This window comes from Heteronotia binoei, chromosome 15, assembly GCF_032191835.1.
Source record: "Heteronotia binoei isolate CCM8104 ecotype False Entrance Well chromosome 15, APGP_CSIRO_Hbin_v1, whole genome shotgun sequence".
Lineage (NCBI taxonomy): Eukaryota > Metazoa > Chordata > Lepidosauria > Squamata > Gekkonidae > Heteronotia > Heteronotia binoei.
The window spans coordinates 1,790,866-1,818,396 of NC_083237.1; the positions used below are offsets into that span (position 1 = coordinate 1,790,866).

The following is a 27,531-nucleotide window of genomic DNA, read 5'->3' on the forward strand; positions in this document are numbered from 1 at the left end:
CGGCGGCTGAAAACAGGAGTGCCGCCTTGGCGGAGAGGGCATAATCCAGCGTAAAAGGCGTTCACTTATAACACGACTGTCCTGCATTGGCGTTGCTCTTTTTTTTTTATTGCGGAAGAAAAGACGAGAAAAGAGTTTTGATATTCCTCCGATGAGTCAATATCGACGAGTCACGGGTGAAGGAAGAAAGATCCCAGTTTTAAAAATTGCTCCACCAGAAGATGAAGTGATTTCAGTTTTGGGAAGGCCACACCCTCCCTTCGGGTCCTGAGATGGCCAAAAGGAGAGGACTGCTCCCCCCGCCCCCCCCCCAAGGCCTGAGCTAGTAAACCAACACTCGATCCGTTGCCCCTTTCCCCAAGGAATCTCTTCTCGTTAACTGCTGCTGCTGTCCACAACTCTTAAAAAGTCAGTGACTCAATTTTCTCTTCTCTCGTGCAAATTCGTAACAGGACAAGGTCACCGCTCAGTAAACAAAACTTTAAAAAAACTGATTGTGAAATGGAAGATCTTTGCCCCCCCATGTAGAACGAGAGACAGGACGTTGCTTCCAGCTGGCTCGGTGTAGTCACGCCTTTTCCTCTTCCCAGCCTGCTTTCTCCCGGTGTGGAATTAGAACTCGTGTCATCAGAGCCGCAGAAGCGAAGCACCGTATTGCAACAATTGGCTTACATGGAAGACGGAATAGATTGTTTTGCTATGTTCATTGTATCCCTGACAGGGGCGACAACTTCTGCCCTACACTGGCCAGAAAGCCTGCGGTGGATTTATCACAGTTTGAAAGACGGGCATCTGCTGCCCTTACACAGCATCACAAGGCTGCTGCCCCTGGAGGCTGGAGGCCATATTGCACCTATGGCTTGAAACGGAAGACTCTCTCCTTCTGTAGTTTCTTCTTATCCACAGAGAAGGAAAGTCTGTAGTCTGTGATCCTTCACCTCCTGGCAGACTGTCTTAAAAATCAGTGGTTGAACACAAGAGGAAAAAATCAGGTTTTTTTTGTGGGGGGGGGGACATCCTGAGAAATAAAAGAGGAAACGTGAAGGGATTTGTTCAGATGGTGGCTACAAGAGTGGCCACTGGAGGGGGGGGGCATGTGTGTCTGTGACACACGTGAGAGGAGAGGAGGCGGGGGGGGGCGGAGAGAGAGGACGCACCCCCCACCCTCAGGGCTACGTGGCTTCAGCCTTGGATATCTCTTTGACGGGGGGAGCAGCCGTGTCTTCCTCCTCTGCCTTCTTGGACAAGACGGACTCGACGACGTTGTGCAGAGATGGCTCACGATACAAAGCCACTGGTATGGAGGGAAGGAAGGAAGAGGAGGAAATAAAAATGGGAATCGGGGCCCTGCTGCCCCACCCTCCCCCAAATCCCACTCTACAAACCCAATCCAACCAGGATACGATCCTGCATTAGCGGCACGGAAATTCTCCTACATTTCCCAGAAGGCCTGTACGAAAACAGGGCAGCAGCCGCCCCACAATGGTTGCTATGTGAGAGTATGCAAGACAGGGCTGTCCAGAAGGGCCAGAAGGAAGACAACGTAAGCTGCTAAATTAGACACAGGGCTGTGGAAGAGGCTGCTTGTGGAGCAAGGGCTCTGCAAGAGAGCATCTGCGGGGATCAGGGCCCCAAAGGCTTCCCAGAGGCTCACCTTCCAGCAGTTTGGGGAGGAAGTGGGCGGCGGCTTTGGTCTTCTTTACTCGGTTCCCCTTCATCACCTGCCCGTCTTTGTTGATGCCCAAATACCACGACCGTCCGGACTCCCGCTGCCGGTACAGGGTGGAGGAATACATCACGTAATAGTTTTCAAAGACGCACTCCTTGAAACGGCACTCGGCGGTGAAGTGAGCCTGGATTGGGGGCGAAGAAGAGAAGGGGGTGAACATCATACTGGCCTTAAGGCAGCAGCTCCGGACTTCAACCAGGCCCCCAGAATCCCCCATTCTAGAACCACGAAAGGCAGATTTCATGGGGCACACACGAGGGGAGAGAAGACCCTTGGAAGGAAGAGGAACCAGCAGAACTCCAGCCAGCTCTCCCAAATGAGTTTTAGGAAGGGGGGGGGGCTCTCCAATTTGGACGAGGGCTGCAGGGTGGAGGTGCAGGACCTAGTCCTCCCTCTGGACTATTCAGCCGATCTCAAATGGGCCCCAGAAGCTGCTATTTGCCCCATCAGGAGAAACATTTTCCTCAGTGGGAGAAGTAGCAGTGTGTGTGTGTGTGGGGGGGGGGGAGTGTCCTTCCTTAGGCTGAAAAGTAGGATGCACTTTTAAGTTGTTGTATATAAGAACCCGGAGGGGGCCCAGGCTAGATCTCAGAAGCTCAGCAGATTCGGCCCTAGTCAGTACTTGGACAGAAGACCCCTCCAGAAAGTCCAGGGTCTCTGTGCAGAAGCAGGCAATGGCAAACCACGGCTGTTGGGTCTCTGGCCTTGAAAACTCTATAGAGTGGCCATAATTTACCTGGGACTTGACAGCAATGTACAGCAACAGCAAATACAAATGAAAGTGGAGGAGAAAAGGTCGAAGCTGAGGGAACAGAACAACATCTAAAGAGCCCTGCTGGATCAGACCAGGGAGGGTCCATCTAGTCCAGCCTCCTGTCTCACAGAGGGGCCAATTGGTTCCTCTGGAGGGACAGCATCAAGGCAGAGAGGCTGAGGCCTTCCTCTGAGAAGAACCTCAGAAGAGCCCTGCTGGATCAGACCAGTGAGGGTCCATCTAGTCCAGCCTCCTGTCTCACACAGGACAACCAGTTCCTCGGGGTCAACAACAGGGCAGAGAGGCCGAGGCCTTCCCCTGAGAAGAACATCAAAAGAGCCCTGCTGGGTCAGACCAGGGAGGGTCCATCTAGTCCAGCCTCCTGTTTCACACAGTGGCCAACCAGTTCCTCTGGAGGGCCAACAACAGGGCAGAGAGGCTGAGGCCTTCCCCTGAGAAGAACCTCAGAAGAGCCCTGCTGAATCAGACCAAAGAGGGTCCATTTAGTCCAGCCTGCTGTCTAACACAGGGGCTGACCAGTTCCCCTGGAGGGCCAACAGCAGGGCAGAGAGGCTGAGGCCTTCCCCTGAGAAGAACCTCAGAAGAGCCCTGCTGTGTCAGACCAGGGATGGTCCATTTAGTCCAGCCTCCTGTTTCACCAATTCCTCTGGAGGGCCCACAACAGGGCAGAGAGGCTGAGGCCTTCCCCTGAGAAGAACCTCAGAGGAGCCCTGCTGGATCAGACCAGGGAGGGTCCATCCAGTCCAGCCTCCTGTCTAACACAGGGGCTGACCAGTTCCCCTGGAGGGGCCAACAGCAGGGCAGAGAGGCTGAGGCCTTCCCCTGAGAAGAACCTCAGAAGAGCCCTGCTGTGTCAGACCAGGGATGGTCCATTTAGTCCAGCCTCCTGTCTCACACAGTGGTCAACCAGTTCCTCTGGAGGGCCAACAACAGGGCAAAGAGGCCGAGGCCTTCCCCTGAGAAGAACCTCAGAGGAGCCCTGCTGGATCAGACCAGGGATGGTCCATTTAGTCCAGCCTCCTGTTTCACACAGTGGTCAACCAATTCCTCTGGAGGGCCCACAACAGGGCAGAGAGGCTGAGGCCTTCCCTTGAGAAGAACCTCAGAGGAGCCCTGCTGGATCAGACCAGGGAGGGCCAACCAGTCCAGCCTCCTGTCTCTCACAGTGGCCACCCAGTTCCCCTGGAGGGGCAACCACAGGACAGAGAGGCCGAGGCCTTCCTCTGATATGATCACCATCTTCAAGTCCTTGAAGGGCTGTCCTAGAGAGGATGGTGTGGAATTGTTTTCTGTGGCCCAGGAAGGTAGGACCAGAACCAGTGGGCTGAAATTAAATCAAAAGATCCAACTCAACATTAGGAAAAACTTCCTGACCATTAGAGCAGTTCCTCAATGGAACAGGCTTCCTCAGGAGGTGGTGGGCTCTCCTTGGAGGCTATTACACAGAGGCTAGATGGCCATCTGACAGCGATGAAGATCCTGTGAATTTAGCAGGAGGTCTTTGAGAGTTTTCTGCATTGTGCAGGGGGTTGGACTAGATGACCCTGGAGGTGCCTGCTTCTATGATTCTAGGCTGTGGTTTAAACAGTAGACACTAACGAGAGAAGGAAGAGGGGGAAAGTGGGCATCAAGAGAAACTGGGGGACAGCTGGCCAGGGAATCCCTCCCACGATGACACAGACTAAAGCGTTGGTCTGAAGTAGTAGAACAAAATAGGAGTCGATTGCACCTTTAAGACCAACTTAGTTTTATTTAGAACGTACGCTTTCGTGTGCTCTAAGCATACTTCATCAGACGAGGAATCCGGCTGAGAGCACACGAAAGCTGACGTTCTGAATAAAACTAAGTTGGTTGTAAAGGTGCAATCGACCCCTATTTTGTTCTGCTGCTTCAGACCAACACGGCTACCTATGGTACTTGGATCTATCTATTTGGGTTGCAGTAAGACGTGTACGCCACAAGGCGGCACTGCACTATGGCCAATTCCCAGCAGGCGGTTCTGAAATGGCCCAGGGGCTTGGGGCAAGGGGGGCGGGTTCTCTCCGGAATAACTGGGTTCGCGTCCCAGAATCGTGAGGTGAAAGGAGCCAAAGAAGCTATCATGTTAATGAGAGCAGAATGTCCCAGAGAAGGGCCCCCTCCCTTCCAGTGGCTTGTCGCCGTCTGCCAAATTTCCTGCAAAAACCCTTTAATTGGCATTAAAAAGATCTCTTTTTTAAAATGTCAGTACATATGGGGAGGAAAGATCCCTCCTGAAAGGTATTTCTGCAAGAATCAGCAAAGCAGAAAGGCCTGAAACCTGCTTTTAATGCCACCGCCGATCAGAGAGTCGGGATGCAGGGAGCTCATGGGCATGCACAGAGTGCTTCTCCATCACAGTAACCATGGCTGGTCCATGATCAAGGAGGAGGAATCTTCCAAGTTAGGAAGAAGAAGAGCTCTCAGTTCCCACATTCCTCCCCTCCCCCCATCCCAGTTTGATTTCTGTTAGGCTTCCTTGGGAGGTGGTGGGCTCTCCTTCCTTGGAGGTTCTTAAGCAGAGGCTAGATGGCCACCTGACAGCAATGAGGATCCTGTGAATTTAGGGGGAGGTGTTTGTGAGTTTCCTGCATTGTGCAGGGGGTTGGAGTAGATGACCCTTCCAACTCTATGATTCTCTGATTCTAGGCTGTGGTTTAAATGGTAGACACTAAAGAGAGGAGGAGGAGGAGGCGAAAAGTGGGCATCAAGAGAAACTGGGGGACAGCTGGTCAGGGAATCCCTCCCACGACGCCACAGATTAAAGCAGCATCCACGTTCCTAGAAAGCTGACCCCGCTCTCCCCTCTCCCTGCAGTGACTTGGGAGATGTGCCACTGGGAGGGGGTAGCTCTCTGTCCATGCTCAGAGGCCACCACCTGTCAGAAAGCCTTTCTTGTCACTTCTCAGATGCTGGGCTTGAATCCAAGAGTTCCGGTCACTGTATCTTGAATGTTCACTTCTGGCCACTGTATCTCCAAAAGGACATTGCAGAACTGTGGAAAGTACAGAGGAGGGCAAACTCGAGGGCCTCCAACGAAGCTGATGGGCAGGAGGTTCAGGACGGACAATAGGAAATACCGCTTTATTTGGTGATTAAAATTTGGAGAATGCGGAGGTAGCCACAGGCGTAGACAGCTTCAAAAAGGGATTAGCTAGATTTGTGGAGGACAAGTCTATCAGTGGCTACTAGCCAGGGTGGCTGAAGGGAACCTCCACATTCAAGGGCACTAATCCTCTGAATCCCAAACCCAGGAGGCAGCATCAGGGGAAGGCCTCAGCCTCTGTGCCCTGTTGTTGGCCCTGCAGAGGAGCTGGTTGGCCACTGTGTGAGACTAGATGGACTACTGGCCTGATCCAGCAGGGTTCTTTCTTATGCTCTTATGGCATAAGATAAGGAGAGAGCCAAGTTTGGTGTAGTGGTTAAGTGTGCGGACTCTTATCTGGGAGAATCGGGTTTGATTCGCCACGCCTCCACTTGCACCTGCTGGAATGGCCTTGGGTTAACCATAGTTATCGCAGGAGTTGTCCTTGAAAGTGCAGTTTCTGTCAGAGCTCTCTCAGCCCCACCCACCTCACAGAAAGATATAGGAGATTGTAAGCCGCTCTGAGTCTCTTATTCAGATAGAAGAGCGAGGTATAAATCTACAGTTTTGTCTTCTTCTGCTTCAGTGGAAGACAGTAAGCAGTGGGGTGCCGCAGGGCTCAGTACTGGGTCCCATGCTCTTTAACTTGTTCATTAATGATTTGGAGTTGGGAGTAAGCAGTGAAGTGGCTAAGTTTGCAGATGACACTAAATTGTTTAGAGTGGTAAGAACCAGAGAGGATTGTGAGGCTGGGCGAGTGGGCGTCAACGAGGCGGATGAGGTTCAATGTGGACAAGTAATGCACATTGGGGCCAAGAATCCCAGCTACAAATACAAGTTGATGGGGTGTGAACTGGCAGAGACTGACCAAGAGAGAGATCTTGGGGTCGTGGTAGATAACTCACTGAAAATGTCAAGACAGTGTGCGATTGCAATAAAAAAGGCCAATGCCATGCTGGGAATTATTAGGAAAGGAATTGAAAACAAATCAGCCAGTATCATAATGCCCCTGTATAAATCGATTGTACGGTCTCATTTGAAATACTGTGTACAATTCTGGTCACCACACCTCAAAAAGAATATTCTAGCATTGGAAAAAGTCCAGAAAAGGGCAACTAGAATGATTAAAGGGTTGGAACACTTTCCTATGAAGAAAGGTTAAAACGCTTGGGGCTCTTTAGCTTGGAGAAACGTCGACTGCGGGGTGACATGAGAGAGGTTTACAAGATTATGCATGGGATGGAGAAAGTAGAGAAAGAACTGCTTTTCTCCCTTTCCCACAATACAAGAACTCATGAATGAAATTGCTGAGCAGTCAAGTTAGAATGGATAAAAAGAAGTACTTCATGTGGAATTCACTGCCACAGGAGACGGCTATGCTTGTAGCCACCTTCAAGAGGGGTTTGAATAAAAATATGGAGCAGAGGTCCATCAGTGGCTATTAGACACAGAATATTTTTGGAACTGTCTGGGGCAGTGATGCTCTGTATTCTTGGTGCTTGGGGGGGCAAAGCCCCACTTGTGAACCTCCTTTCTTTTTTGGCCACTGTGTGACACAGAGTGTTGGACTGGAGGGGCCACTGGCCTGATCCAACATGGCTTCTCTCATGTTCTTATGTGACACAGAGTGTTGGACTGGATGGGCCACTGACCTGATCCAACAGGGCTTCTCTTCTGTTCTTATGGGACAGAGTGTTGGACTGGGTGGGCCATTGGCCTGATCCAACAGGGCTTCTCTTATGTTCTTATCTGCTTTCCTGTCCCCTATTCATCCTCGCCCTCTTTACCCTCTCTGCTGTCTCATCCATGGATTCCTTCCTCCTGCCTTTCTCTCTCTCACAGGCAACCATGCTGTGCAGATCATCTTTGGCCCCCCCTCGCGGTGCATGACAGCCATCACCTTCCCAGGGAAAACTCCTCTGCTGTGAAGCCTTCTGCAGCCTTCCTTGCTGGACTGGGGTCACCTCTCTGTGCAGAGGACAAAGGATTTCTCCACCTCTCTCTTCACCTTCTCCTCCCCCCACCCTGCGCCATCCCAGGGGCAGAAGGCAGGCAGTCCCCAAGCCATGGCACCTCACCGGGGGCCAGACTCTGCCCGGCGCAAGGAGAGGTCAGGCTCCTGGACCAAAGAAAACACACTGGTCTTGGGCCCGGGAAGGCAGGCATTCCTGGTGCTAGGCCTTATAATGGGAAGAAGAAGAAGAATTGCAGATTTATACCCCGCCCTTCTCTCTGAATCAGAGACTCAGAGCAGCTTACAATCTCCTGTGTCTTCTCCCCTCACAACAGACACCCTGTGAGGCAGGTGGGGCTGAGAGGGCTCTCACAGCAGCTGCCCTGTCAAGGACAGCTCTGTGATAGCTCTGGCTGACCCAAGGCCATTCCAGCAGCTGCAAGTGGAGGAGTGGGGAATCAAACCCAGTTCTTCCAGATAAGAGTCTGCGCACTTAACCACTATACCAAACTGGCTCTCCTATATATATATATTCCACCCTCCACTCTGAATCTCAGAGTCTCAGAGCAGCTTACAATCTCCTTTATTTTTCTCCCCCACAACAGACACCCTGTGAGGTAGGTGGGGCTGAGAGAGCTCTCAGAAAAGCTGCCCTTTCAAGGACAGAGTCTCAGAGCGGCCAACAATCTCCTTTCCCTTCCTCGCCCACAAAAGACACCCTGTGAGGTGGGTGGGGCTGCGAGGGCTCTCCCAGCAGCTGCCCTTTCAAGAGCAACCTCTGCCAGACCCAAGGCCATGCCAGCAGCTGCAAGTGGAGGAGTGGGGAGTCAAACCCGGTTCTCCCAGATAAGAGTGCACGCACTTAACCACTACACCAAACTGGCTCTCTAGAAGGAGAACACCATGGGTCATCCAGGACCAGAGAACCAGAGTGGAATCGGGGGGGGGGGGGCGGTTCTGGGTTTGAATCTGGGCTCTGCCTGGTGCATTTCTTTCTCTGTGCTTGGCCTCCCATAGAGTGGAAGGGAGGGGACCCCAAGGGCAGTGGAGAAAGGACAAGAAAAGGCACGTAGAAAATAAATCAGGTTTTAAACCGAGAGCTTGGATGCTTCCATCTCAGCATAGAGGGCACCCCATGGGACCCATGCCTCTCTCCCCCGCACCCCGACTAGGCTGGTACCTTCTTCACACTGAGCAGGGCAGGGGGAGGGGCAGGTAGCCAAGAGCTGCAGACAGCCCGCAAGGCCTCCCGGGAAGGATTTTACAGGGAGAAGGCGGCAGCGAAGAGGACGGGAGGGCCCTGTACAGAGCTGAGCTTCCTTCTGGATCGGGGTCAGGGAATTCTCTCTGGGGAGTCCTTGCAAACCGGGGCAGTTTCTAATTGCAGCTCGTGGGGGTGGGGAGGCCCGAGTGCTGGTTGGGGAGAGCTGAGCAGAGACAGAGTGTGGTTCAGCGTCAGCCACACAGCCTCCAAGGGGGGGGGGGTGCTCCCTTTCAGGCTGCCGGCCTCCCTCACAGGGCTGTTGGAAAGACGTCCGCTCTGAATGTGCCCAGGGGGATCCCACCCCCAGCCCCGAAGAGGGGAGCAGGAGTTGCCTTAGGGGTTCAGTGTGCCCACGGGCTTTCTCTGGCACCCCCCTTCCCCCACCAGGGGTGTCCCACAAATACGGCTGCCAGGTTCCATTCGAGAAATATCTGGGCACTGTGAAGGTGGAGCCAGGAGACTTTAGAGGTGGTGCCAGGAGACTCTGGGGATGGAGTCAGGAGATTTTGGGGTGGAGCCAGGCGACTCTGGGGGTGGAGCCAGGAGACTTTAGGGGTGGAGTCCGGAGACTCTGGGAGTGGAGCCAGGAGATGTTGGGGGTGGAGTCAGGAGATTCTGGGGGTGGAGCCAGGAGACTTTGAGGTGGAGCCAGGAGACTTTAGGGGTGGAGTCAGGAGACTCTGGGAGTGGAGCCAGGAGATGTTGGGGGTGGAGCCAGGAGACTTTGGGGTGGAGCCAGGAGACTTTAGGGGTGGAGTCAGGAGACTCTGGGAGTGGAGCCAGGAGATGTTGGGGGTGGAGTCAGGAGACTCTGAGGGTGCAGCCAGGAGACTCGGGGGGTGGAGCTATGAGACTTTGGGGTGGAGCCAGGAGACTCGGGGGGTGGAGCTATGAGACTTTGGGGTGGAGCCAGGAGACTCGGGGGGTGGAGCCAGGAGCAAGGTTGTGACAAGCATAACTGAACTCCAAAGGGAGTTCTGGCCATCACATTTAAAGAGACTGCACAACTTTAAAATGCCTTTCCTCCATTGGAAATAATGAAGGATAGGGGCACCTTCTTTGGGGGCTCATAAAATTGGACCCCCCTGCTCCAATCCTTTTGAAACTTGGAGGGCGTTTTGAGGAGAGGCACTGGATGCAATGCTAGAAATGTGGTTTCTGTCTCAAAAAACAGCCTCCCCCGAGCCCAGATTCCCATGGATCAATTCTCCACCATACCCTACGGCAGGGGTGGCCAAGGGTAGCTCTCCAGACGTTTTTTGCCTACAATTCCCATCAGCCCCAGCCATTGGCCATGCTGGCTGGGGCTGATGGGAGTTGTAGGCCAAAAAACATCTGGAGAGCTACTGTTGGCCACCCCTGCATGGGAATGATGGAGTGCCCAGCAGACATTTCCCTTTCTGATGCCTCCAAACCGGGGGATAGAGAATCACAGCGTGAATAGGCGGGGGAAACAAAGCAGCAGTCGCGTGTAGCTTTGCTTCTCCTGCCCACCTGGGGCCTGGCTGCCTGCCCACCAAGGAATGGGGTGGGGGGAGGGGAGGGGCTGAGCACCCCAAGCTTTGCCCGCTGGCACCCCAAGCCTTGACCTGGCGAGGCAGGCCGTTTCCTCAGGATGCCAACGTTTCGTTCTGGCTGGGCGCCTGTGCCCTCTGCAGTGGTGCCAAGCCGTTCCCTGCCCAAGCGCCAGCCTTCAGGGCAGCTCTTCTCCCTACCTGTGGCCACCACGGTTCCCCGCAAGGCCTGCTCCCCCCTGCCCCCCCCGGAGGTGCAAGGAAGGGCGGGGACTCACGGAGGTATAGAGATAGCCTTCGGCGTTCATGGCCACGTACTGGCCCGACTTCGTGCTCTGGATGGCGACCACCCGGAGGCCCACGGGGATCAGGTTGAAGAGAGCTGTTGGCAAAGACAGGAGAGGAGAGATGGGAGGAAGGCGAGCGGCCAAAGAGCAGAGAAAGGCGCACCGGGGGTGGAAAGGGTGACGCGGGGGGGGGGGTGCTCCAGAAGTGGGGTTGGTCGCCCCACCAGCGACAGCTCCGCGGGGAAGCACTGCAGGGCCGAACTCGGTCTGGGCCACCGGAAGTGCAGGATCTGGCCTGCAGGGGGCAGGAAGGCCAAGCCAGCTTTGAGCAACGGGATGGGAGTCACCCCCCAGACCCTCCCTTCCCCCTGGGGCTGGGCTTTTGCCACGAGACCGTCCCTTGGGGAAAGCTTCTGATAAACGTGGCTAAACGGGAAGGCCTGTTTGTTATGCTGGCCAGCTGGCGGGGGGGGGGGGGCAGGACTGGAACAGGCTCAAGAGGGGAGGGGGAGGAGAGAGCAAGATCATCCATCACTCGTCCCTCCCCAGGTCCCTGGGTGGCGGGCTGGAGGAGACTCAATTATGCAGAAAGGGAGAGCGAGAGAAAGGATTTGGAAGGGGCAGAGGACATTTGGAGGCACCTGCAGATGGGGGGGGGGATCAGGCCTTGACGAAGTGGAGCAAGGAGAAGGCACCCCCAAACCCGGACAGAGTGGGGCAGCAGGCAGCCGTGGGGGACTGAGCTAGGGAACTCTGCTGCCCCTCCCCTTTCCTGAAGGGCAGCTCTCTGAAGGCCTCCCAAGGGAGCCAAAAGCTGCAACCACATCCCCCGCCCCTCTTCAGCCCATTCCAGTCCTGCCCCCCCCCCCCCCAAGCTGGCCAGCATAACAAACAGGCCTTCCCGTTTAGCCACGTTTTATCAGAAGCCTTCCCCTAGGGACAGGGGGGGCACCTGTCTCTCCTGGCAAAAGCCAGCCCCAGGGCGTTTGGGGCCCCATTCAGGAGCTTGTGGGGGGGTCAGATCTGCCCTCCCCCCAGTACTGGCAGCTCTCCCAGGCCAGGCTGGCTGAAGTGCGCTGGAGTGCCAGGCGGGGCCTCCGGTTGGCATGAGAGCGCCCCTCCCCGCTGCCCTTACCAAACCGTTGGCATCCTCTCTCGTGCCGTCGATCCTGCCATCCGGGGTGCACCTGGAGGTAATAGCCATGCCGGCAGAAGAGCCGGGGTGACGATGCCTTTCAGCTGCGGTTCTGTGGAGGGGGGGGTCCCAAAAGGGGGGGGGAGAAGAGAGAAGAAAGAGGACAGTGCAGCAAGGACAACGTCAATCAGAGCCCGGCAGCCGCTTTGCCAGTTACGTTGCTGCATAGAAAGGGGAGGGGGGAAAGACATCATGCCTCCGGAGCCAAGAGGAGGGCACCTTTGGAGCACTGAAGGACCCCCCCCCCTGCCCCATTGGTGTCCGGGCCCCACAGCTCTGGCAGTCTTCTTTGCAAAACCAGAAGGGACCTTCCAGCCGTCTCAGGCCCTGCCAGGTTCAGTCATCTCTTCTCTTCGCTCTACAGCCACCTTGGCGTAGGGCAGGGGTGGCCAACGGTCTCTCTCCAGATGTTTTTTTGCCTACAACTCCCATCAGCCCCAGCCAGCATGGCCAATGGCTGGGGCTGATGGGGGTTGTAGGCAAAAAAAACATCTGGAGAGCGACCGTTGGCCACCCCTGGCGTAGTGGTTAAGAGTGTTGGACTAGTAACTAGGAGGCCCGGTTCAAATCCCCAGTCATGCCACAAAAGTCACTGGGCGACCTTGGGGACCATAAATGAATTAAAGAAATAAAACACGGCAGTCTCTGCAACTCAGATAACAGTGTCTCTGGCTTTACCAGCTTCCAAAACACACATTTTGACAGCAGGGTGAGCGTCTTATGTGAATCTTAAATATCCAAATAGCCATGTCCTCCATCTTGGGAAGTGGCGGCTAGAAGTAACGGGCATGTCTGCCCAAGACATTTTAAAGCAATCATGTCCTGAAACACACACAAACAATGAACTCCTTGGTATGTATTTCTTTTGTGAGGGGAAGGGCTATATTCAGACCCGGTCACTGGTCCCTCCCTCTCAGAAGGGAGTCCCTTGGACAGGCTGCCACCTTCCATGGCCACCAACAGGTCTTTCCCTGCCTGTCTAGCTGGGGCTACGAAAGACCCGCCCTTGGTCCACAAAGCCTCCTTGGCCTGGCTGGGCTTCTCAAGAAACTCACAAATCCCTCCCTCTAAATTCACAGGATCCTCATTGCTGTCAGGGGGCCATCTAGCCTCTTGTTGAAAAACCTCCAAGGAAGGAGAGCCCACCACCTCCCAAGGGGGAAGCCTGTTCCACTGAGGAACCGCTCTAATGGTCAGGAAGTTCTCCCTCATAGAATCATAGAGTTGGAAGGGATCTCCAGGGTCATCTAGTCCAACCCCCTGCACAATGCAGGAAATCCACAAACACCTCCCCCTAAATTCACAGGATCTCCATTGCTGTCAGATGGCCCTCTAGCCTCTGTTTGAAAACCTCCAAGGAAGGAGAGCCCACCACCTCCCAAGGAGGAAGCCTGTTGCACTGAGGAACCGCTCCAACGGTCAGGAAGTTCTTCCTAATAGAATCATAGAGTTGGAAAGGACCTCTAGGGTCATCTAGTCCAACCCCCTGCACAAGGCAGGAAACTCACAAACACCTCCCTCTAAATTTACAGGATCTTCATTGCTGTCAGATGGCCATCTAGCCTCTGTTTCAAAACCTCCAAGGAAGGAGAGCCCACCACCTCCCAAGGAGGAAGCCTGTTGCACTGAGGAACCGCTCTAACGGTCAGGAAGTTCTTCCTAATGTTGAGCCGGAAACTCTTTTGATTTAATTTCAACCCATTGGTTCTGGTCCTACCCTCTGGGGCCACAGAAGACAATTCCACACCATCCTCTAAATGACAGCCCTTCAAGTCCTTGAAGATGGTGATCCTATCACCTCTCAGCCGCCTCCTCTCCAGGCTAAACATCCCCAGCTCCTTCAACCTTTCCTCAAAGGACTCTGTCTCCAGACCCCTCACCATCCTCGTCGCCCTCCTCTGGACCCGTTCCAGCTTGTCTCTATCCTTCTTAAAATGTGGTGCCCAAAACTGAACACAAGACTCCAGGTGAGGTCTGACCAGAGCAGAGTAAAGTGATACCACCACATCACAGGATGTGGACACTAGACTTCTGTTGTCGCAGCCCACCTTTTGCATGCCAAGCAGATGCTCTCCCCCTGAGCCACCAAGACCCCTCTGTGCTCTGCTCGGGGACCCGGTGAAGACCACCAGCTTCGCTCTGCTTTGGCTGAAGCCCGTGTCTGTCCGCTGTGACTCTGAAGGGCCTGCGAAGATCCCTTCCCTCTCCTCTCCTCCCCTCCTGCTGGCACTTGCTCTTCCTGCCGCCTGGATTCCCTCTGCGTGATGGATGACACTTTCTCCTCTGCTGCTGAGGCAGCGAGAAATGTCACTCCTTGGCAAAGAGCCTCAGCTTCCCCTCCCCCGGCCTGGAAATCCTGGCTGCCCCCTCTGCAAGGACCCTCCCCCCAAAACTGCCCTACTGGTTCCCTCTGGGGTCCCCTGCAGAGAAGGGCAGAAGGGCTGCAGTGGGCCAGTGTGGGGGTGACTAGGGGGTGGGCATTTGTGTATGCAGGTGTGCAAACCAGCAGTGGAACTGGCTTCCTCCTTGGGAGGTGGTGGGCTCTCCTTCCTTGGAGGTTTTTCAACAGAGGCTGGATGGCCATCTGACAGCAATGAGGAGCCTGTGAATTTAGGGGGAGGTGTTTGTGAGTTTCCTGCATTGTGCAGGGGGTTGGACTAGATGACCCTAGAGGTCCCTTCCAACTCTGTGATTCTAACTTCCTGACTGTTAGAGCAGTTCCTCAGTGGAACAGGCTTCCTGCTTGGGAGGTGGTGGGCTCTCCTTCCTTGGAGGTTTTTCAACAGAGGCTGGATGGCCATCTGACAGCAATGAGGAGCCTGTGAATTTAGGGGGAGGTGTTTGTGAGTTTCCTGCATTGTGCAGGGGGTTGGACTAGATGACCCTAGAGGTCCCTTCCAACTCTGTGATTCTAACTTCCTGACTGTTAGAGCAGTTCCTCAGTGGAACAGGCTTCCTGCTTGGGAGGTGGTGGGCTCTCCTTCCTTGGAGGTTTTTCAACAGAGGCTGGATGGCCATCTGACAGCAATGAGGAGCCTGTGAATTTAGGGGGAAAGTACCCAGCTTGCTGGGGGGGAAATGTAGATGACTGGGGACGGCAATGGCAAGGAAAGGAAAGGAAAGGAAAGGAAAGGAAAGGAAAGGAAAGGAAAGGAAAGGAAAGGAAAGGAAAGGAAAGGAAAGGAAAGGAAAGGAAAGGTCAGGTCCCCTGGGCAAGCACCAGTCGTTTCTGACTCTGGGGTGACATTGCTTTCACGTTTTTCACAGCAGACTTTTTACAAGGTGGTTTGCCATTGCCTTCCCCAGTCATCTACACTCCCCCCCCCCACAGCAAGCTGGGGACTCATTTTACCGACCTCAGAAGGATGGAAGGCTGAGTCAACCTTGGGCCGGCTACCTGAACCAGCTTCCACCAGAATCGAACTCAGGTCGTGAGCAGAGAGTTCAGATCACAGTACTGCTGCTTTACCACTCTGCACCATGGGCCACTGATGGCAAACCACCCCATTAAAAAGGCTGCCGTGAAAACATTGTGAAAGCAACGTCACCCCAGAGTCGAAAACGACTGGTGCTTGCACAGGGGACGACCTTTACTTTTTTATTTCTGAAGTTCCTGCACTGTGCAGGGGGTTGGACTAGATGACCCTGGAGGTCCCTCCCAATTCTATGATTCCCAGGGCCCCCTTGGCACACAAGCACATATGTGCACATCAATGGCTGAGATATCCCTTTGAAAAAAGGCAATTCACGCTGAGGGCGAGAAACTTGCCTTAATGAAAAAGACCCAAGCAAAACTTATCAGGACTCTCGACTCTGAATTGCAGAATTCCTGGAGATCTGAACGGCAGGGCTGTGGGGTGGGAGGACCCTCCAGAGAGGTGGCACCTGAGTCTCCAGCTGCCAAAACTGGCCATTTTCTCTAGAGGAACCTGTAGTTCTCCTCTGCAGCTGGGAAATGTAATTCTGGGAGATCTCCAGGCCCCACCTGGAGATTGGCCACCCTAGTCCTCTACCTGGGGGCGGTCTGCATGTGTGTGATTGTGCGCGTGCACACACAGCCCGCAAGTGCACAAACACCCACTTGACATCTCTCTTTGGAAGGGCTTCTTCTCCTTGGCCAGCTCCAAGCCTTGGATTTTCTCTCTCTCTTGCTGGCTGTCTCCTGACAAGCCCGGGAAAATAAGTCACCAGCCGCCAGGCGGAGGGGCTTTTCTGGGGCTGGCATCTGGGCGATGACAAGCCAGGAGAGACTTTTGAGCAAATTATACTTAGCAAAGAAAAATGGGCACCTTTAACGAGCCGCAGAGCGGGTTCCCATTCAATCAACGCTGAGCAGATCGGAACATTTTAATTCTATCGCGCCTTAAAGGGAAAGGCGTTGGGGGGGAAAAGGCCTTTTGCTTGGAGAGGAAAGGAAGCCAGGGAGCAGGAGGGGAAGGCAGGGGGCCTGCAGTGCAGGGGCGGCGTCCCTCCCAGTGAGGGGGGGGCAGCCTGAGGAGGAAAGCTGGGCCTTGAGCAGGTGGAGCACAACCCCCTCCCCCAGTTCCATCCCCTTGATGAACCTCCAGCCTTGTCATGCAAGGTCTCTTCCGGCTGCTGCCTGCATCTCCTCGAGAGCAATCTTAGCCAAAGCAGAAGTATCAGCAGCCTCTTTCCCCGCAAACCCAACACCCAGCTGCTACCTTCCTCCTTTGCCCTCCTCACCCCACTCATTATTCCTGGCTCCAGTTGCCTCCCTGCTCTCCCCAAAAAGGGCTCAGCAGCCGTGCAGAGAGCAACTCATTTTCCGGATGGGGCCAACCGAGGCTGAGAAAACAGAATGGATTCTGGTGCGCCCAAGGCGGGATTTCAAGCTGGTGCCTCATTTCTGGAGCCCCTGCCTGCCTGAACACCACGGCCTTGACCTGGATGGCCCACACTTTGTGACAGAGCCCTCCAAATACAATTCCAAACATTTGGGGGCCAGCAGGGGAAGCAAGCGCTCTGGGGGTCCTCAGAAGCCCCCTGACATCCCACCTTCCTGGGCGGAGAGGAGTGGTCCAAATGAGCTGAGGGGGGCACTGGCTTGGCCCAATTCCCGACTGCTTTAGGGAGAACGCATCGTGGCCTTTGCAGGACGGGGGTCGAAGCTGGGACCTTCTGCAGGCCCCGTGGCTGTTTGGCAACAGCCCCACTTGAAGCAGCGCTGGGGGGGGGGGCTCTGGGAGGCCTTGGCTTCTTGTGATGTGCTGGCTGGGTGTAGGGAAGGAGCCAAGCGGCGTCTTCCCCAGGGGCTGGTGGCTGAAGGCAAAGCCGAGCGTCAGTTCTGGGGGAGGCCTCCATGGGGGTGGGACAGCACTCGCCACATGCTCAAGGGCATTCCTTCCTCTGCCAGCCCCCCCCCCCTCCTCTGCACTAGCCCTTCCCAGGCGGACACCGAGTGAGATTGAAACCTGGGCGCCCCAATCTTTCCACCCCGCCTGGGAGCAGGGCTGCGGGGGGGTGGGGGGGCTGGAACGGCAGGTGCTCCTTTGGCAGAAGGGCTGGCTCCATAAGAGAAGACTCTGGAGTCCGGCCCCTGTATTACTGGGGGTAGGAGGGGAGGCTTGGGTGCCTTCATCCTGCTCCAAGAGGGCAGCATGGATCGGGGCCCACTGTTTCGGGGCTGGACCTGTGGTGCATAAAGGGAATTTCCTCGCCAGCGTGCAATGCGGTGTGGAACAGCCCCGGTGTGTTGTGTGTGCTTGTGCCTCTGTGTGTGTGTGTGACCTTCGTTCCTTCAGTCCCCTCCCCCTCGCTCACTGCAGCTGCAGAGAAAGAGAGAGAACACAACCTACAAGGTTACAGGAGCTAAGGAACCAGCCAGAGGGAGGGGGCCGCTGGGAGGCTCTGCAGATCCCAAGGTGGGGCCCAGGCCTCCCTCTGGGCCCCCAATACTGGGAATAGCTCAAGGACTTGGGAGGGGGGGGGTCTGTAGGCCAAGGCTCTGCCCCCCCTTGGGTGCCGCACATAAAGGTCTGGGGACATTTGGGGTGAAGGTCTGTTCAGATGCCTGTAAGGGCATCATGGGGGAAGGGGGCTTAAGAGGCAGCCAACATTGGGAGGCCTGTGGGGTTCGGGGGGCTGGCAAGGAAGACCTGGCATTTTCTGGGCGGGCAGGTATTAGGGTGGTATTTGGCAGACTCGCTGGGGATGAAATATGGGAGTGAGGGTGATGCTGGGTGTCCAACTCCCTCCCGCAGTTGTGTGTGAGAGAGCGCTTTACTCCCTGGGACTCTGAAAGCATGGCAAAAGATTGGGGGTGGGGGGGAATAAATCACTTTGGATGTCAATTTGCTGCTCCTTCCCTTCACATCGGGCTCATATAAACTTTGCAAGAGCCCCGTGGCGCAGAGTGTTAAAGCTGCAGTCCTAAGCTCTGCTCACGAGCTGAGTTCGATCCCTGGCGGAAGCTGAGCTTTCAGGTTGTCGGCTCGAGGTTGACTCCGCCTTCCATCCTTCCGAGGTCGGTCAAAGTTGTTCCCAGCTTGCTGGGGGGGAAGTGTAGATGACTGGGGAAGGCAAGGGCAAACCACCCCGTAAAAAAGTCTGCCGTAAAAACCTCATGAAAGCAACGTCACCCCAAAGTCGGAAACGACTGGTGCTTGCACAGGGGACCTTTCCTTTCCTCTGTCTGTAGCAGCTGGTTCTTAAATACACATTCAGCAGCCAGACAGAAATGGGCTGTTCCCCCCCCCACAAGTTCTTCTAGCAAAATGCAATTTCCTTCCTCTTCCCCGTAATGGCTGCAAATATATTTAAATGGCTTTAATTTATGGTAATGTGCGAGGGCTGGGAAGCCCACAGATGGGGGCAAAAATAAATCAGAGGATTATGATTGGAAATGGGGGGGGGATCAAGGCAGGCTGGCGGGTGGGGGGGGATTAAGTCAAGAGGAAGGCGGGGCGAGGGGCTTCTCGCATCGCTGGCTGGGGGGGCAGCGGGGTGGGGGTGGGGGGCGGGGGGGGATTAGGGTTGGAGAGGGGATTCTCGTGGGGGGGGGGGAAGCAGCTGTGAACCGGGCTTGCGTCACACTGGCGGGGAGGCAGGAGGCTTCAAGCGCTTTGGCACCCCTCGCGGGAGGTTTCAATCATGTTTATATCCCAATTTCCCAATAAGCGGACAAATAAAACCCGGCGTCTTTGGAAAGCTCCGGCGAGCCTCCCTTGGCCCCGACGGCTCCTCCCCCCATAAATATCTTTCTTTTTGCAATAAAAAAGATGACGCCCCAGCACTTAGCTAATGAAAAAAAACCGCACTAGCCCCCCCCCCCCTTCAGTAGAAGCCCAGGCCAGTAGTCCCCCCCCCCCCGCCCGTGATTCCCCGACGTGACCGCAGACGGGGAGGAACCGCAGCTGCCGCGGCCTGCAGCCGCTTTGAGCCTCGCCGAGGCGCCGCAGGCCCCGTTTGCAGGGCGTCGAGGGGTCGGCTTTGGCCCCTCGGATTGCAGCTCCCCCCACCCGGTTGGGAAGGAAGGAGGGCCGGGGGAGGGGGCCAGGAGACCTCGAGGATGGGGCCCGCGACGGCTTCCTCCGCTGGGTTGGACAGGCTGGCGCTAGGCGGCCTGCAGGGCGCAATTCCGCCTCTTCGGGGCCCGGCCGAGGCCTGCCGCCTTCTTTCTGCGGGGGTGGGGGAGGGCGGTGCCGGAGCTCAGAGCCCGGCCGGGGGTTCCAGTTCTCCACCTGGGTCCACTGAACCGAGCCCCGGCCAACAAAATGCCCAAGGGGAGGGCGCGCCGCACGTGCTCAACGGCACCCCCTGCGCGCAACAAACAGACTTTGCCGAATGGGGCCTCCGCGGGACTCTGCAAACGGCCCGACGGCCCGAGACCCCCGCCCGCCTCGGTCTCTTTGGGGCGAGCTCCCCCCCCCCCCCACGTCCGGCCGGCACCAGCTTGGGGCATTCCTCGCGCAAGACGGGGGTGGGCTGGTCTGGCGCAGTCCTCGCCCCGGAGAGCACGCAGTCTGCGCTCCAGCAGGGCCGGCGGGGGGGGGGGGGCTGATGGGCTGAGCCCCCCCCCCCCCGGGGACGGGGAGCCAGGGACGGGCGGTGGGCAGGGGCGGCAGGGAAGGAGGCGCAGCTCTGGAGGGAGGCTGCAGGGCGAAGGGGCAGAAGAGGAACCGCCGCCCCCCCCCATGCCCACGACCCAGTCCGGCCCTCCACCGGCCACGCGCAAAAGACAAAACCGCAGCCGGAGGCTCCACGCAGCCACTGCCGGTCAAATCTTGAGCTCAAAAGCTGCCGAAGGCGCGCAGCGCCGCCCCCTCGAGGGGGCTAGAGTAAGGGGGGGGGACCCACCATCGCTCCCCCTCCCGTCTGGGCAGCCGCTCCAAGGCCCGGGACGACATGCTGGAGCAAGAGGCGGCGCCTGGCCGGCTGCAGGCCGTCGGAAGTGGCGCCGCAGAATAGCCTCAACGGCTTCGCCCGCCCCCTCGGCGACCCCAACAGGCTGCATCCTCAGGCCTCCCTTGGGGACTGTCGTTGCTCGGAATTACACCAGACCTCCGCAGGGGAGGGCCCTTTCTAGGGTCTTCGTGGGTCCTACGCTGAATGAACATGAGGCAACAGTTGAACAAAGCAGGATTCAAGTGTTACCTTTAAGGCCAACCCATTTTTGTTTAGAACCCATTTTATTTCTTCCAAATAAAAATTGGTTGGTCTTAAAAACGTTCTAGATAAAAGCAGCTTGGTCTTAAAGGTGACCCTTGACTCCTGCTTTGTTCGACTGCCTCAGACCAACACGGCTGCCCGCTTGGATGAGTCAACAGTGTGATGCGGTGGCTAAAAAGGCAAATGCAATTTTGGGCTGTATCAACAGAAGTCTGGCGTCCAGATCACGTGATGTGATGTGATGGTATTGCTTTACTCTGCTCTGGTCAGACCTCACCTGGAGTCTGGTGTTCAGTTTGGGCACCACATTTAAGAAGGAACTAGACAAGCTGGAACGGGTCCAGAGGAGGGCGACGAAGATGGTGAGGGATCTGGAGACCAAGTCCTGTGAGGAAAGGTTGAAGGAGCTGGCAGGTTTAGCCTGGAGAGGAGGCGGCTGAGAGGTGATAGGATCACCATCTTCAAGGACTTGAAGGGCTGTCCTAGAGAGGAGGGTGTGGAATTGTGTTCTGTGGCCCCGGAAGGTAGGACCAGAACCAGCAGGTTGAAATTAAATCAAAAGAGTTTCCAGCTCAACATTTTTATTTATTTATTTATTTATTTATTTGGGATTTATATCCCGCCCTTCCCACAAGTGGCTCAGGGCGGCTGAGGAAGAACTTCCTGACCGTTAGAGCGGTTCCTCAGTGGAACAGGCTTCCTCCCTGGGAGGTGGTGGGCTCTCCTTCCTTGGAGGTTTTTCAACAGAGGCTAGATGGCCCTCTGACAGCAATGAAGATCCTGTGAATTTAGGGGAGGGGTTTGTGGGTTTCCTACATTGTGCAGGGGGTTGGACTAGATGACCCTAGAGGTCCCAACCTGATGTAGCCAATCCTCTAACAGCTTACAGGGCTCTTCTCACAGGGCCTACTGTTAGCTCCAGGAGGATAGGCTACATCAGGGGTGTGTGGCCTAACAGGCAAGGGAGCTCCTGTACAAAAAAACCCCTACAGAGGAGAGCTTTAGGGCAGGGGGCTTCTTGATGGGATTACAGAGATTGGAGAGAGCCACAACAGCTTCTGGACCTCTAAGTGGTATTGTAAGGATCACCGTTGTGGACACAAAGCCTCTGCATGCAAGCACAAAAGGTAACATGAAATGCCTTTACCAGCTTCAGCTGATCCGCCAGCAGCAAGCAGTCTTTTCTCAACCAGGCAAGTCCTGGCACAAACTGATCGCATTATTTTGGACTACCGCAGTGTGCTCTATTTGGGCCAGCCCCGGAAAGCTGTTCAGAAGTTTCAAGTCCTGCAAAACTCTGGCAGCCATAAAAGCCAAATCCTAACAATTTTCAGGTAGGTTTCCTGGATGCCAATTTGTTTCTGGGTACTGATCCTTACTTATAAAGCTCTGAAAAGTGTCAGACAGGGGTGGCCAAACCGTAGCTCAGGAGCACGTGTGACGCATATTGTATGACTCGCAAAGCCCCCACTCCCTTGTTGGCTGGCTTGGAGAATGCATTTAAAGTTGCTTTCTTTCTACCTCCACCTCCATCTATTTGCCTTCCTTCCTGTCTTGAAGCTCTCAAACATCTGACGTTCATGTCTTGTGGCTCTCAAAGATCTGACATTTATTCTATTTGGAGCGAATGGAGCCAAGCAAAACCATTCCCCCCCCCTCAGGTGTTATGATTGGGGTTTTAGGCCACGGACTGGCTTGGGAGATCCTTCCCTCTTCCCTCGCCTTCCCTCGCCCAGTGGTTTTCTCACCCTGCCTGATTCGTACCCTCTGCTCCCTTGTCCATTCTTGTCGGGATTATCTGTTGGCCTCTGAAAGGGATTTAAGAAACCTTTCAAACAAAAACAATTCCCTTTCTGTGCAGGAGCTGCCTGGAAAGCATGGCAGAGTAGAAGGCTTTCGGTAAACGAACAGATGTCAGGAAGGCCGACATAGCCCACACACGACTTTCGAGAGCTGGCCCTCGAATGACGCAGCTGAGCAAGCGCTGAGGTGAATTCTGGGAGCTGTGTGGATCTCGCCTCGGAAGTAATACCACACCAAGGGGTCTACAGAAGGAAGGTTTTCCCCAAGGGCTGCTCTGTGTGAAAGAAGGGGGAAGGGGGAGGTGGGTCTTGGCACTCTCCTGGCTCACAGCCCAGGCCAGCAAACCAGGAACAAGTATCTGTTCAGGGCACGATGCTGAAGGTGTAAAGGGAAACTGAGGGGGACATAGCTGTTCTGCATGTTGAGCGCAGCTGGTCAACGGACCCAGGAGTCCGGGACTGTAGCTTCCCTGGCTTTCCAGCAAGAAGTCCTTTTCTCCCTTTCTCACAACACAAGAACTCCTGGGTATTAATGAAATTGCTGAGCAGTCGGGTTAGAACTGATAAAAGGAAGTCCTTCTTCACCCAAAGGGTGATTAACACGTGGAATTCACTGCCACATGAGGTGGTGGCGGGCTACAAGCATAGCCAGCTTCAAGAGGGGATTGGATAAGCATATGGAGCAAAGGTCCATCAGTGGCTATTAGCCACAGCAGTGATGGGGCAAGTGATGCTCTGTATTCTTGGTGCTTGGGAGGGGCACAGTGGGAGGGCTTCTAGTGTCCTGGCCCCACTGATGGACCTCCTGATGCCGCTTGGTTTTTTGGCCCTTGTGTGACCACAGTGTTGGAGTGAGGGGCCATTGGCCTGATCCAACAGGGCTTCTCTGTGTTCTTATGTGACACAGAGTGTTGGACTGGATGGGCCATTGGCCTGACCCAACAGGGCTTCTCTTATGTTCAGGGATCCTGGAGGGTTTTTGTCATCTTCTGGGCATGGAGCCAGGGGTCCCTGGGGTGTGTATAGGGGGGAGGTGCTTGTGATTTTCTGCATTGTGCATGGGGTTGGACTAGATGACCCTGATTCTATGGACTGACTTCTTTTGCTGCCACAGGTGAGTCATCTTGATTAGACACAAGTCTCTGTGGAATACTGCCCCCCCCCCAAGCCTGTGTGCCTCAGGTGCTCTCTTGAGGAGAAGAGGCAGCAGCTGGGAGGGACACCCCCCCACACCTTCTGGCTGCTGCTTCTCCCTCCTTCCCTCATGTGGGGCCAGCAGTTGGGCCCTTTCTTCGTCACACAGAGTAGCATCCGTTGCCATCGCACCCCACCAAACAGCCATGCTGTAGGATTGGGTCTTTGCTGCAGAATTCTGCATCCTGGCTGTCTCAGCTTTCTCGGACGCTGGAGCAAGACTCTCAGGCTTCTGGCGGGACATGGGCAGAGGAACGTGTCAGGTGGGAAGCTCTGGGGCCAGGGAGGGGATTGGCGGTCATGTCCCAAACGAGATCTCACCGCAAACAAAGAATCTGCCTCCTCCCAGACCCAGCCGGCAGCAACACAGGCCATGGAGGGGATGCCACTCCCCCCGCCCACAAGCTGGCTGGGAGTGGACTCAGTCCCTGGGGTGCACCAGCCCCCTTCTCTCCTTGTGCCCCCTGCCCCCCTTCCTTGCGGCCAGCTTCCAAAAAAATGTGTGTGTTCGATGCAGGTCCCTGAACTTGACCTTTCCGTGGCGCAGAAGTAAAGACAGAAGAAGAGATTGGATTTTCCACCCACCTTTCACTTGGTGTCTCACAACGGCTTCCAATCTCTTTTCCCTTCCCCACAACAGGACACCCCCGTGAGATAGGTGGGGCTGAGAGAGCAGCTCTGCGAGAGTTATGGCTGACCCAAGGTCACTCCAGCAGCTGCATGTGGAGGAGGCGGAGTGGAGAATCAAACCAGGTTCTCCAAGATCAGAGTCGACACACTCAACCACTATACCAAGCTGGCCCTGCACGCTGTTGCCTCCCTCTTCCCCCGACACCCACAGATCTGCCCCAGCTTGTACTTCCACCAATCCCTTCAGTTTGGTGTAGTGTTTAAGTGTGCAGACTCTTATCTGGGAGAATCAAGTTCGACTCCCCACTCCTCCACTTGCAGATGCTGGAATGGCCTTGGGTTAGCCATAGCTCTCGCAGGAGTTGTCCTTGAAAGGGCAACTTCTGGGAGAGCTCTCTCAGCCCCTCCCACCTCACAGGGTGTCTGTTGTAGGGGAGAAGATATAGGACAGGGTGTCCAACGGTAGCTCTCCAGATGTTTTTTGCCTACAACTCCCATCAGCCCCAGCAAAAAAACATCTGGAGAGCTACCGTTGGCCACTGCTGATACAGATTGTAATCCGCTCTGAGTCTCTGATTCAGAGAGAAAGGCGGGGTATATCTGCAAACTATGACCTCAGTGTGTCTCTCTCTTTTGTGATTTTATTATTCTTTTAGAACGTGGAACCCCGCACGAAGGGGAAAAGGTGGATTCTGCAACCCCTTCCCACAATGCGAACAAAGCCAATGGGCATCATCTATTCTGCCACGAGGCGGGGCCACCAAAAGCTCTTGGGGCTGTGCTGCCCCCACCCACAGGCTGCAGGGGGTCATTCAGCAGGCATCGCCCACCACAGCCAAGTGTATTTTGGGAAGTCAAAAGGGCTCGAAACTCTTGGGGGGGGGCGGTTCTGGGGGAGGGAGCTGACAAAGCTCACAAATGGCTCCCTGGAGCATTTCTGAACCGGTAAATAGCAGCAGCTGCAGGGAAATTCTCCAGCCTCTGATTCTACACCCGGCACTTTTTCCGGCGGAATTGCAGCCCACGTGCGGCCAGCCTTTGCCTTGCATTCTTCTGCCTGAGAGCTGCCTTCCTAAGGAGCATTTGGTGAAAGGACGAGGGCTGGGAACACGGGTGCCCCCCACCGCCTAATGAAGGGGAGGAAAGAGGGGGGAGCAGCTGTGCTCCTTAGCCCCCTCCTGGAGCTCCCCCAAGCCTACAAGTGGAGCTCGGAGGGCAAAACATCCTCCACTTGTTTGCCCTGGACAGTTTGCATTCAAAGCTACGCTGCCTCTGATCGTGGAGGTTCCACGTACCCTTTACGGCTAACTGCTATAGATGGGAGATGTCCAATCCTTTTCAAAAGCTGTCCAAGTGATTTTAGCATGTATTAAAACCTTTAATAGGACCCCCGTGGCGCAGAGTGGTAAAGCTGCAGTACTGCAGTCCGAGCTCTCTGCTCACGACCTGAATTCGATCCCGGTGGAAGGTGGGTTTTCAGTTAGCCGGCTCGAGGTTGACTCGGCCTTCCATCCTTCCGAGGTGGGTAAAATGAGTCCCCAGCTTGCTGGGGGGGAAAGCGTAGAGGACTGGGAAGGCAAGGGCAAACCACCCCGTAAAAAGTCTGCCGTGAAAAGGTCGTGATGCGACTGGTCCTTGCACAGGGGACTCTACCTTTACCTTTAAAATCCTTAATATTTCCAGCAGTGAGAGGCAGGGTTTAGCTGGGTGGGAGACCACTACGGAAGACTCTGCAAAGGAAGACAGTGGCCAACCACCTCCGCTTCTCACTCGCCTTGGAAGCCCCTTGCTGAGGTCACCATGAGCCAGTTGTAACATACATACATATGTCCTTCTAGTTCCAGTAAGTTCCACGTTCAATATGCATCATGCAAAGATGTGTACTGGTTTATCTGCTCTGAATCGGTTGCATAGCTGTGCTACTGGGTACTCCCGAAATTCTCGCACAATGAAAGAGGAAGACAAAGTTCTTTGCCTCGTGGTTAACCGTACAAATCTCTCAGCCCCCCCCCCCCCATATATATTCCAGCTCTTCAACCTGTTCTCCAATGTCTTCATCATGTGGGTTTCTCATTTCGGCTCCCACAATCCACCCTGGCCCTCCACCACCAAGACTCAGAAGCAAGGCTTAGGACAGTGATGAGGCAACTCCTGAACATGTGCAGAGTACTCCTGCCTTAATTAATCCCAGCTGGCCCTCTGCTCCCAAAACTGAGACTACGATGATGTCTGAATTGGTTTCTGCCTCTTTCCCTTCTTTGCTAGAAATCACGCATGGGGGGGGGTTTCCCTCCTGGATCAGCAAACCCCCCCCCCCCCGCAGGGATGCCCTGAGGAATCGACCCCCACCCCAAAGTGCTTGCGGCAAACCGCATTTTGATCCATTCGGCGGAACTACTAAAGTGATTATTTCTGCATGAGGAACAGTTTGGAGAATTACCACGGCTGATCCCAAGCCTCTGGATTTGGAAATGCACTTATGTGAGCGAACACTTTTCATTTAAAGGCCTTTAAATTAATGAGCCGTCTTTTGAAGTGCTCTAAGACTGAGCCTCCGGAGCGCCCCATCCACCACTTAATTTGCGCTCCGCACATCGGGACTTCTTCGTTTTAACAGTAAATAAAGCAAATGGCATTTCTACATTTAAAAAACAACAACAACTTTTACAGCATCTCAGTGCGCAAACTTCAGGGAAAGGGTGTTTCTAGGCATGTGAAGAGTGCTCCAACCGTTCTCTCACCGCCCTTCACTGCTCGTTTTACATAGGGACCAGACCACTGGTCACAGGCCCACCAGCTTGGCCATGTGCACATTTTTCTTAAGAGGGCCCAGGATGCTTTCAACCGCCCCCCCCCCCTTCCCAAGAACCTGCCTTCTCCTCTTGCTTGCCTGACCCCAGGCTGCACACTCACCACCTGTGGGCAGGAGGGACCGCAAAGGGATGCACTCCATGGGGGGGAGCTGGCCGGCCGGCGGAGACCTCCCAGGTGCCAGGCGGGCGGCCAGGGGGTTCACTGCGCCATCCTGAGCCGAGTCAGGACTCAGCCGCGGGGCTGGGAGGGCAGAAGCGCTCCGGAGTGCACCGTCAGGGGAAAAGCAGCCAAGAGCTGAGGTGGCCACAAAGCCAGAGGGCGGCCTGCCCCCCCCCCCCCCCGGGCGACGGTGCAAGAGGTCGAGGCTGGCCACGCCGTGCCCCCCCCCCCTCCGCCCTCCCCGCTGCCCCCGGGCCTGGCAAGGGCTTGCTCGACGGGGGGGGACTCACCGGGGGCCTTGTCGAGGCGTCCCTTGCGCCCCCCGCAGAGGCGCACCTTGGAGATGAGCACGAGCAGCTGCTTCTGGCAGAGGGACTTGGTGCCGCGCGGGCACACCTTGCGCTGGGCGGAGACGGGCCGGCTGGCCACGGGGTCGCGGATCTCCCGCTTCTGGCGGATGAGCGAGCTGGCCAAGGCGGCCAT

General features: G+C 55.5%; 1 protein-coding gene across 1 annotated transcript; it reads right to left on the bottom strand.

Annotated features, from left to right (window-relative positions):
• Positions 1–135: 135 nt before the first annotated feature.
• On the bottom strand, positions 136–27,531 carry FGF11 (fibroblast growth factor 11). The gene is given in 8 exon segments (XM_060255603.1): positions 136–1,294; positions 1,655–1,853; positions 10,618–10,721; position 11,379; positions 11,762–11,806; positions 11,808–11,846; positions 11,848–11,873; positions 27,339–27,531. Coding segments are annotated over 8 exon segments (729 nt in total). The 3' UTR covers positions 136–1,172.